Source organism: Petromyzon marinus, chromosome 1 (genome assembly GCF_048934315.1).
Source record: "Petromyzon marinus isolate PM22_M1 ecotype Great Lakes invasive population chromosome 1, UKy_Petmar_22M1.pri1.0, whole genome shotgun sequence".
Lineage (NCBI taxonomy): Eukaryota > Metazoa > Chordata > Hyperoartia > Petromyzontiformes > Petromyzontidae > Petromyzon > Petromyzon marinus.
In genome coordinates this window covers 22,285,120-22,297,288 of record NC_133667.1, presented here as the reverse complement: position 1 = coordinate 22,297,288, position 12,169 = coordinate 22,285,120, and the positions used below count along the sequence as shown (strand labels likewise).

General features: G+C 41.5%; 1 protein-coding gene across 4 annotated transcripts in view; it reads right to left on the bottom strand.

Annotated features, from left to right (window-relative positions):
• The window catches only part of LOC116956544 (C-myc promoter-binding protein-like), a 133,219-nt gene that overhangs the window by 79,159 nt on the left and 41,891 nt on the right, over positions 1–12,169 (bottom strand). For all 4 annotated transcript variants that reach the window (XM_076065699.1, XM_076065689.1, XM_076065681.1 and 1 more), the window contains exons 5-6: positions 4,360–4,529; positions 1,507–1,748 (exon numbers count right to left, since the gene is read on the bottom strand). In XM_076065699.1, coding sequence (XP_075921814.1) covers positions 1,507–1,748; positions 4,360–4,529 — 412 coding nt within the window. The remainder of the gene's footprint in view (positions 1–1,506; positions 1,749–4,359; positions 4,530–12,169) is intronic.

Genomic DNA, 12,169 nt, shown 5'->3' with positions numbered 1-12,169 from the left:
TTTGCAGCAGAACATCAAGTTACCGCACTGAAAGCGGTGATCAAGAATGGGAAATATACAAACAACTAAATACAAATAAACACTTCTCATAGACACCGCCCGAACAGTAACTGTGGGGCTGGCCGGGCCTGGTCACAGCTTACTACGCTCGATCGAGATGGATCATTTGGGAAGGAGGGCAATAAGACCCTTTCCCGGTCCAGCACAATAGTAGCAGCAATTTCAAAAAGCTGGACGTCACCGTGGCCAAAGGCGCCGAATGCCACCACAGCTCGCTTCCAACGCTTTCCACCCCCTTCTAGGTCCGCCAGCTGCTGCCGCTGCTGCCGCCGCTGCTGCACAGTAAACACGTGGCCAACGAGAGGCGCCCAAAACAGTATCCCGCCATGTGGTCCTATGTCTACCCCTTGTTCGCCAGATTCATATACACCGCTCCAACTAATGTGGTAGCAACTCTCCAATGCCTGTAACTCCAACAGGCATTGGAGTAAACAGTACAAATTAGAAAAAATATGCTACAGTGAGTTGACATTTCTGCTAATGGTCCTTCATTCCTTCATTATCATCACGATCCATGGGCAGATAGGTCGTAGGTGTCCACTGCACTTCCGTCATTTGTTTCCACCTCCGTCTATCTTGTGCTAATATGCTCAAGTAGTGCACATCTTCCCGGCACCCATCTCTTATGTCCTTCCTGAGGGCATTCTTTTTTATCAACACTAGTTACTTTTACTTTGAATCATTTTTTTTACCCGTGATTTTACTTTCTAAGGGTTTGTTTGATGCTCAGGGTTTGCGAATAGAGAACTGTTTATATTTATCTGGGGAAAAATCTCCTTCCATAAAGTCAGTAACACTGCTCTGCCATCTCAATGCTATGAAGGAGGGCCAAAAGCTAACACTACAGTCTAATACATATTTTCTAAGGCAGTGTTGTTTTTTTTCTTAATTTTATGATGGAAATATATATTAAGTCAATAAAATCCTGCATATACTCAATTACACCTTTATATGTTAAACATAACAGGAAGCACATTTTTATTTTCCACTGTGGCATTAAATGTGGAAATATGAGAATAATATTAATGTTAGTTCATAAAAAGGCAATGATTCACAAATTTGTAATCAAAATACAGTAAACGGGAATCATTCAACTAACGGCATATGCAAAGTACAATTCTGAGTACACCTCTTACCAACAGTGCATTTACTATGTTTGTTTAAAAAAGCATGCAATACTTCACGCCTCAAACTGCTTTCCATCACGGTGCAAAACCTCTCTGCTCAAGCAATTATTCTGCGAGAAAGCATGCGTCCATTCGCGTCGTGCAATTAAACTAGCCGAGAATTTGCGGTTCATGTGAATCGAACCGATAAGCTTGCACATCATACGACACACATATGAAAGCTTAACATCTCATTACACAACTACAAACGATATACTCTTCTTCCGGCCGTAAACACGAGGCCTGAGCAAAGACAAAACGCGTCGCTGGGCGACCTCACTTCTCAATGGGGATGAGGTTGGGTCCAGACACGGAGAGGCGATACAGGAAGAGCAGGAACTTGTGAAACGCTTCAAAGAAGGGCCAGTGCGATAGCAGGCAGATGCTCTTGCTGGCGTGTGCCACCTTGCCAGCAATGGGCTTGTGGTCCACGGCGCTCAGCATCCCGAGCTGCGTTTTCTGGCGATCTGTCAGGCGCTCGCCTGGGTACGCTTCGAAGAACTGGATGGCGGCGCCGTAGACCTGTCAATTGAACCAAGTGGAGAGGACACGCGTGCGCGTGTGTGTGTGTGAGAGAGCAATCAGGGAACACGTGCGCTATTCAAAAACACTAGGACCTCATTTTGCAGCTGCCTCCTCTCTCGTGATTAAAATTAGACTGGGTGCAAAAATAAAGAACACGTGGCAACATGGAGTCCCAAGAAAATTTCCACGGCGTACTTCAGGTTATTTGAGTCCAATTTATACATTTTTTAAAAAAATAGCAAAAACGTAATCTCCATGAAATGTGCATTTTCCAATTTTCTCAGAATATCTCGCGGTTTATAGTTGTGACTGTCATTTTGCACACTTGTATCTGCAAACCACTTGGGCTTTCTTCACAGTAGGTGCAGCATTAACTGAAAGTGTGCAAAGCACATGGCCATGGAAAGTAATGCATGACTTGTGAGGCGATTACAGAACATTATTAACCTTTCATGCTTGAATAAAAAGGAAACCAAAGTGCAGTCACGATAAAATGTTGACGCTAATGCTCTCTACAGAATCAAGACTCTTTATTTATACTGGAGGAATCCAAGAAGCTATAAAGCTCTTTTTTCACAGATGTCCAGTTAGGGTGGGTCAGAAAGTTACAACAACTAACAATATGAAAACACAATAGGAGTGAAAAGTATAGGAAAGGTAAGTAAATCACTAAAAACGATACATCTATATTTTACCAGGTAAACCAGACTGAGCTGTTAGTTAATTTTTCAAGTGACCTGGCCACGAACGGTAGCTCCCCAAAGTGGCATATCATGTCGAAATGTATATAGCAGCTAAATAATCGAAATAATCCTAATGCATGCTTACAAATGTGGAGGGAAAACCAGAGGACCCAGAAACAAATATCTTTGCTCATGATTATGGTCAGAGAAAGCATATATCTCCCCCAAAATTTCATAGCCATAAATAAACAAATAAATTAAATATGTATGGAAGAAAAATCTTTATATCAAAACTTAAAACACTCTAGTTTTCTAGGTATAATTCATTTGGATATAAAATAATACTGTGTATTGCACTGCAATTACTATTAAAAAAATATCCTCTAGTATTCACTACAAATATAGGTAATTACATGTCAAGATTCAGGTAAACACTGTCACAAAAAAACCTTTACATGCACCTGCAAAGAGCATTTTCTTTTTTAATGGCGCAAAGCCAACACTGTCAAAAATGAAAAACACTGTTAAAACTATGATATTAATACTCTTTCAGAAACATTTCTACTATTTGCCGAGTTTGTTTAATGTTGGAATATAATGTTTTAAAAGATGTGGGGAGGATAGTGACACAGTGGAATGAACCCAAGCTTTGGCTAACAGATGCAACAGGCTGCGCACAAGTGCATTCCTGTGAGTCGAATGACCCAGTGGAAGAGGCTGCAGCCAAGAAAATCAAACTCAATTCCCATAATGGAAAATAATGATCAGACCAATGAACAATGGGCAAGACAGGACAGTGTAAAAATGTACAATAAACTACAATGGTTAAAGATTACTAAAGATTTACGAATTCAATGTAACGTTTAGAACTTGGACACCTTTCACCTGTACGTTAACCGAGGTATTGTTTTATTTGGGGGTTTTTAGAAGATTCACGTGAATAAATACGCAAAAATGTGTCGTTCGTGGTGTACATATGCATCGGGACACCCATAAAATAGAGCCTAACAGCTAATTGGAGTCTTTCCGCTGAATTAACTAAAATCTAAAATCCATTATACAGGTTTTTGCGTTACATCGCGTAAATCCGCCACCACCCGACACAGCCAAATAGTAAGATTGTTCATGTAAACAGAACATGCCAATTCGTTACTAGTAAAGCAACAACAAATGTGTTGGAGATCAAAGCGACAACATTTACAATCTCCAACACACTGGTGCGCTGTACTAGAGGGTAAAAAAAAAACAGAGGACCTGAAAAAAATCCACAGGAACCACGGGGAGAGAGAACATGCAAACTCCAAATATACAGGTGTCAGGGTCGGGATCGAACCCCTGACATCCTGCATAGCAGGCATTGGACATTTTTGCGTATTTATTCATGTGAATCTTCTAAAACCCCCGAATAAAACAATACCTCGGTACAGGTGAAAAGTGTCCGAGTTTTAAACGTTACATTGAATTCGTAAATCTTTAGTAATCTTTAAACATTGTAGTTCATTGTACATTTTTACACCGTCCTGTCTCATCGATGACTGCTCAAAAATCCCATTGTATTCCATTAGATTTTTCACATAATTTGCCTTGTACGGCTGTGAGAATTAAACAGATATTTGGGCCAACTGAAATGCAAAGAAGACGATTTAAAGATCATACAAATAGTGTGTTCCTGCTGTGGCTGAAGAGATCTAATAAAGAAACATGAATGAGGGAACGTGACATCATCTTCTGGGCCATTCCACTTACACAGGGAAGTGCACAGTTAGCGAGCAGAGGTTCAATAAGAAAGCTTGTTGTCGAATGTATGTTGAACTTCTTTCACACCGTACTAATTGGAGGTGAGGGGATGGCATTACTCCAGAAACCTTTGGAAGACCATGTAGAGGACAAAAGAGAAGAATTGGGATTCCACACACGATGCTCACCTTCTCAGCAGAGGAGCCAGTGAGCACAAACGTGGAGAAGATGGGCATGGGGTACTTGGTGTTGGCCTGCCAGCATTCAATGGTGGCACCAAGGGGAAGGCAGAAGAGCGGAACAGACTCTGGCAGCTGGAACGACTCATAATCTCCGACGGGGTACCTGCTGATGAGCCCTGGAACAAAAACCCAAGTGAGGAATCAATATTTCCATCCTGTCGGGGTTTTCATCGCCACACTGCACAACCTGAAGTTGGTACATGTTCATACAACGCGTGTTTTCATGACGCAAATTGGATATAGCGCAATTAATGCATTAGGGAACGCATTTTTATAACGCTGATGCGAATTGGATACGTGATTGTGTGAACAGCACTACTTTGCGCGAGTAGGAATAAGCAGTTGTACGGCTGCCTCGGCGTAGCGTCACACAAGGTGGGCGAGATGCTGTTGGATGCTACCCACGCACCTCAGTCTGTGTTCACTCTGCATACGCACCACGTGTGTTATCGCCGACTATGCTTTACCCAATATTATTAACTATAACGCGATTTTACCATAACGCAGTCTTCTTCAGGAACGCAACTACCACGTTATAGGAGGATGGACTGTACATGAATGGCATTAAGGCGCTGTACGAGTGATATGGAAAACCAGTCGGCCAAGACAATCCAAGATCTGGCCAGAACCACCACTATACTCAATATTATGTGGATACTGAGCATTTACAATGTTTGCATTATGAAATTTAATAGACAACTACAAACGAGGCAGTAAAGGAGTAAATAATAAAATGTACTTTAACCATGTATGCGTTGATATTATTGTTTCGCATGATAATTTCACACCACAAAATTTGAAAGGCATTAATTTATAACTCAAATAACAGCTTAAAAGGCATTGGTATGGATTCCTGGATGCCATAGGCATCCTACAGCTTCAACTTGTCTTGCAACTATGCTTATAATAACGTTTATAATAACTGGTCATCGAGGTTGGATTAATCCCCGCTTTGTTTAAAACCAAGTCACCCTGAATGTGCCCCATCTCATTAGACCTCCGCAGCTGAGCAGGTAACTTATGCAGTCAACCAGGCAGCATGTCTTGACATTACACAACGACGGATTTCTGGGAAGTTCTGATGCAAGCTACACTGGCCTTGATTGAAAGTTATTTAAATACACCCACCACGACAACACACGCGACGCCATACCGGCCTCGTACATCTTCATACTATATTTTCCTCATTTAGATATTTTCCTTTCATTTCTCGTTAAAATCCACCGGAAATGGCAAAGAGTTATCATGTGTGGGCGTGGTCGCTTCTGAAAAAGAAGCTCATAGCTCATTGGGCTTTCCCTGGTAAGATTAAAAAAAATATACTTTTTTATTTGTTATTTTTTTCAAAGAGATTTGCTCACCTTTCCTATACTTTGCACTCCTATTGTGTTGTTGTATTGTCTGTTTGTTTAACTTTCTGACCTGCCCTACTGGACATCAATACAAATAAATATTCGAATATAATAAGTAATGGTGTGTAAATTATGCGTACACAATGATGTGAACATAAACACATTTGTATTCGTGTGGGATGTCAGTTGCATAATTAGCATGGTTAGCAGCGAAAAAAGTTCAACGTACATAATTCTCCCAATTAACAAAGGTGCACAATGGCAGTTTTCACTCTGATGTTTAAAGCAAGGGAATATCCCCAAAGAAATGGTCGATTGTAAATGCCTAAGGCCACCTGCTAGGGGATTTCACAATGCATCAAGCCACATGGATTCTCAAGGTTCATGCTGCATGCACAGATTCGTGTGCGTATAATTAACGAGTAACATTTCAGTCAAAATAAAATTACGTGAAACGATACGAGCACTGTTGCGTTTAGGCTCACATTCGTAATAATGACAATTTTAAATCACAATCAGGGTGACGGTGAGGGAGGAAGGGGGGAGGAATGTTACACTCCTCCCACTTACATTCTTACGTTTAAAAGCCTAAGAAAATTGTATCAAATTACTAATATAATAAGCCAAGAACGTGTGTGTGTCTCCTGCGCGTGACGTCACTCCACATGAGCCCTCATTAATAATCATGAGCAGGTGACGTCACTCCACATCGAACATCCCCCCCCCTCTTCATTAATAATCATGAATAGGTGCCGTCCACTACATGGACCCCCCCCTCATTAATAATCATGAATGGGTGACGTCACTCCACATCGACCTGCCCCTCCCCCCACTCATTAATAAGCATGAGCAGGTGCTGTCAACTACATGGACCCCCCTCCCCCTCATTAATAATCATGAGCGGGTGACGTCACTCCACATTGGGGGGGGGGGGCGAGGCGCCTCCTCTCTCCTCAGCGTCAACTTACAACCGTCACTAAAAAGGCAGAACCCTCACGTCACGTGATCTCCGTAACGTCATTGAGACATCGATGTAAAAAACGACGTCATGATGAACAAGGGATTATAACCTTTAAATGGAATAAGTCTGACAATAGGTTTCTCCCCTTTTTTCTGGCAACAAAACTGAAACCTTTTTACAAGGAATCATGTGTGCATTAACCACAATACCTGCAGTCAAAACGCAAACAAAAAACATACTCTGATAATATATGCACTGTCCTTGAAACTGATTGGGACAAAGTTCAAAAGATAGCACACGAATGGATGCAATGAATATGACGTCGCGGTCTGCTTTTCGCTTCAATGTTTCAGATTGACTGCAATACACCCGTCCTTGGACGGGCTATGTGAGTTATAAATAGTCTTATGTCACCACAATATTAAAACGTTGTAAATGTTTGATGTTTACGAAAAGGTACGCTGGGATAGACAGTAGTTTTTTGTTGTAAGAAAATAGCAAAAAAACAGTAGACCCAAAGAATGAGAAGCTGCATACATCGAAATATCCTTGGAAAATCACTTGTACAATTCAATATCCTTTACTCAACATGCCAAAGTCTAAACACTGGAGTGAGTAATCAGTCTTATATTAAGACACCAAATGTGTGTTCAAAGTAGCTGGTAGTCACAAAAAATCAAATTTACTTGGGGGCATGGTAAATAATATCTTACCATCAACGATGAGATTGCAAAGGTCTCGAACAACCACTTTAAAAAAAGCATATGATGCACTTGTTATTTTCCCAAATACATGTTCTGGTTTGTAGCAGCAATGCAACTGCTGACACATTCAAACTGGGTCAGTGGTAAACAAGAAAACAATCTGTGCTCAAAATTGTCACCAGATTTCGTGTCAGCCAAGAGTATTTGAGCACAGAGAGTGAATAATTCAATTTTCTAATGAGCACTGTGTTTAAACTTCTTCCAAAAGGGTGGCCCGTGGCCCCCAGTTGAGGTATACTTTTATTTTTCTGACGTATGCGAGGACAGGTTCAAGAAACACTTGAGTTAAGAGCACACACGGCATGTGCATTTGGCACACCAAAACCTTTACGGGGCCACTCAATACAAGGCCATGTATGTGTGACAAATGTTCCACTATCGTGCCGCATGTGCTCTTTGACCAACCAAAATTAAAGTAATTGGCATTGGACTGAAATGTTTTGAGTATGTCTGGCTACATATGACCAACATTTCTGGCTCCACAAGCATTCATTCTTGTAAACGTGCGTAATAATCCCCCAGTGATAATTCAACAATAACAGCCAGGGTAGAAAGTTTGCCAGGCTCAGCCATGCTCCGACTGAAAACAGATTTTCGTCAACGCTGTACTTATGAAAATATTTGATGGTTTGGACTTTTTTACAGTGTTTTGGCATGACACATACTTCACAAAAATTCTAAAACACACGTATTTTCATTATCATGATGCTGGGTTATCCAATCTCAAGACTTTTAAAGCACAGCTCCGCCAATTTTTTTTACAGCAGAGGGCAATGTTACTACGTGTAATCCAAATTTAATCATTAAGGTAATGGTTTAGCATTGGAATATTTAAACAATACCAATCACATTGCATTTTCAAAAAAAATAGCTATAAAAAAACCTGGAAAACCTGGAATAAATCCATGCAGAATAGGAGAGCGTACACACTCCACATAAAAATGCACTCGAGAGGAATCACACCCAGGTTATTCTTGCTGTGAAGCACAAGTGTTAACAACTATGCAACCCTGCCAACTACTTCCAGATCTTAGGTTTACTTAAACCATATTTGAAATTTACTGACAATATTGATGGTAATACGTTTTTTTTCTTAGAAATAGATGCGTTTCTCTACTTCCATGCCAGGATTCCTAAACATAACCTCAGCTACAAAACACAAGATAGACGGTATAATGCATGTCGTGTTACAGACATAACTCAAATATTAATAAGTTTGGCTGAAACAACAAGACACAGGATTTGCATGTGCCACTACACCCACGGGAAGAAAAGGCAGTTAAATAGATTAATCTTCCCTGAGGAATCCTTGAAGTTTCAGGTCAAATGCTTCAAAATTCAGTTTGAAAAGCACCTTTTTGCATTGTTGTTTTTATATTTATTTTTGGCTTACACTATCTCGATAACCCCATTTAATATCAGACTTTTCTTTCAATATCAATAAACATACTGTTAGTCGGGCAGCAACTTCAGAGCCATGTGCTTTAACTCATACAACGCATGATCTATTAATGTTCTATAAAATAATTTCTATAGTTTTGTTTGTTCTCCACCCGTTCTGCATAGGTTTCCTTCTGGTCCTCCTGGTTTCCCCCCTCCAAAGAGGAAAAAAAACCCATCAATCTTTGTTCAAATTAGCAAAACAAATCTCACATATCACTCACATAGGAATCATCGGACTATTGTCCATTGGCCACTGCCGACCAAAGTGCTCAGTCACCTTGTCCTGCATAGGGGTGCATGTCACTAGGGAGGATCTGCGCTTTGAGATGTTACGTGACACAGAGCAATATAAATGGAAACTCCCTCGTTGAATTGCATTTGTAACATCAATGTCAGCACATGTAATGCTTTTGTGCAAATGTCCTGTTACAGCCTATTCACATCCTAGAATATTTTGAACAAAATACGATGAGTGGGCCTCTCACCTGCTTCAAAATGAAAGACTCGTGCTTATTTAATAACCTCAAGAAAAACAAGTGGGATTTGCTTCATGTATATTTTCATGATGCAGTTTTTTAGAGGGCAGAGGTATTCCACAGCCACATTAGGAATGAACCAGCTGAGCCTGTATTCCCGTGAGATTTTGCTGTTTCATGAACCAATTCAAAGGCACCAACCCTCGTGCCATTGTTTCCATGGCCACCCAGAACCAGACTCTGCTGGCCTAGGTAATGGCCCAGGGCAAACAATCCTCGGTCCCTTCAGTTGTAACAACCCCCCACCCCGCCCCAATCGTCTTGGCGCTCCATAGGCCCAACTCTTCCATCTCCCTGTCCCTGTGGCCTTAATAGCACAGCTGAGGTGGTGGGGTAAGGTAGAAATAATCCTGTTTTAGAAATATTTTAACTTATTTTTTGTCTAGTTTAGGTCATGGTTAAGTCATCCCCTTCTAAGTCCTGCTAATTTGCTCCTTATCCCTAACCGCACGTTTTAGTAGAACCTATTCTTTTAGTAGAAATGCCTGTACTTTTTGTATAGCAGTTAAAATAAAATAAAATTTGCTGTAGATTTTTAAACTCAACACGAAGCAGGCAACCCTTCACGGTGGAAGCGACTCATCCGTCAATAACCCCCGTGATATCATGATCAACTCAAAGGTTGGCCTAACTGAAATGGGGGTAGCACTCTTCTGTACCCAGGCTCACAGAGAACCCACTGTGAACCATTCCTGCTGTGGCTGGTTCACGTAGGGACAGCCGGTTCATCGGCTATACCCATATCCAACACATTTCTGAGCGGTCATTGAGATGGAGCATACATTGCCTATCCCAGGAATGGCCCAGCTAGAGTGCAAGGTTCACTTCCCTCTCAATTGGGTTTAGAATCCCTGCGCCCAATATGTACATCTGAGTCTGTAACAACTCAGTGTGGCCTTGTTCCCAACGTTGGCCACTGGTGCTCATACACTCACTCCAACTTCGTCTCCCTGTCTACTATGGCATTGTGCAAGGTTCCCTGGGGATAGAGTCCTCCGGTCAGATGCAGACCCACTGGCTTCAAGTGTCCCTTCTGTTGTAAACGTCGACACAAAGGGTAAGTCAGCACTACCACAAGCTCCCCCCCCCCTCCCAAGCCCGATCACCTCCACCTGCTAGAAGGTGGCTGTGCCTTGTTCATGGGCATGACCTAGCAGTGACCAACCCTTTGTTAAGTCAAAGTTGGCACGTGTTCAAATTAACTTCGGATGGTGCTTATCAACTCTGAAATTTGATAAGTGAATTAAGTCTATAAAATGCACTTTAAAGTCCGTGACGTGCTTTAGGTGATCCTCATAAAATTTAACACTCGACAAAAGTGATCAAAACAACTGCACATGGAGACAGACATCGTGTGAGCTTGCACTACCCACTAGGCGATCTCACCGTTTGTTTTACATCTTGTGTACATATATATAAAAACGCAAGGACAAACAAGCTCTGGGAAGGACACTACTACCATGAAATAAAAGAAACATGATAGTAAGCCCCATTTTTTAAAAAGTAAGATATAAAAACAATGTGCGCCATCTCCAAGGCGACACGAAGTGTACAAATTACTGAAGCAGCAGAATAAGTAGGTGGATTGTTAAATTTGACTTTTGGCAAGTTTCAGCAACTGATGCAGGTTCCCCAACCCCCCCACCCAAAAACATATTGGCACCTCACCTTGTCACAGGCAATTCCCTGAGGGCCATGAAGGCCGCAGTCACACGCTTGTTATTGAAGGCCATTACTAAGCCTGCCCAGCTACGCTTGCCAAACAGTGCACACTGAGGCTGGTAAACAACAGCCAAACGCAGCTCCCATGTCAAGTGATGTTTACAGACAGGTGGTCTGGACACGCTACGTGCGGGGGTCAGTTTAGACCAGCTCACAGTTCTGGGAAGGGCCGGTCAAAATAGCCTCATTGTTATTATAAAATATATCCTTTGCTGCGCTTTGTTTGAGTGCTTTTGGTACTTAATTGCACAGCAGTAGATTACACTGTATCGACAATGTTCAAATTGTTCCACTTTAAACAAGTTACACCATTGATATTTAATTTCCTATACCATATATCGCCTATGTATAATAATGAGCATGTAAATAAGGCAATACAAACATCCAATTATTCAATGTAAAGTAACTATTGCATCATGAACCACGAGCTTTGCATGAGCCATACCCAACTCCCAAAATTGGCACTGAAGATGCAGCAGCCTGCCAAAGCTTAATGTGTCAATGAACCATTATATTGACAGCTATCTCACTTGCGTCAGTGCTGAGTGACAATCAAAGCAGTGCAGGACAACACACGTTCCTTCTAACACACTCTCGATTGGTGCCTGGTACAAATAGCTTTGGATACATTTTTCAATCTAAATCCATTTTGTGGTGTATCGGTGGCGAGATGTTAACTACCAGAGGTCGTGGATTCGATCCTGACCCTGACGCCTGTATATTTGGTGTTTGCGTGTTTTCTCCGTGGTTGCGTGGATTTTTCTCCGGGTCCTCCGGTTTTCGCCTCCACATTTCTAAACATGCGTTTTAGAGTATTTGGCTGCGATAAATTTCCACGTGATAAGCCACTTTGTTGGGCTGTCATTTGTGGCCAGGTCGCTGCTGCAAAAGAGCTAGGTAGCTCAGTGGGCCTTACCCGGTAAAAATTAAAATAAATGTTTTAAATGGTAACAGTAAATAGAGTATACACCAAGGATT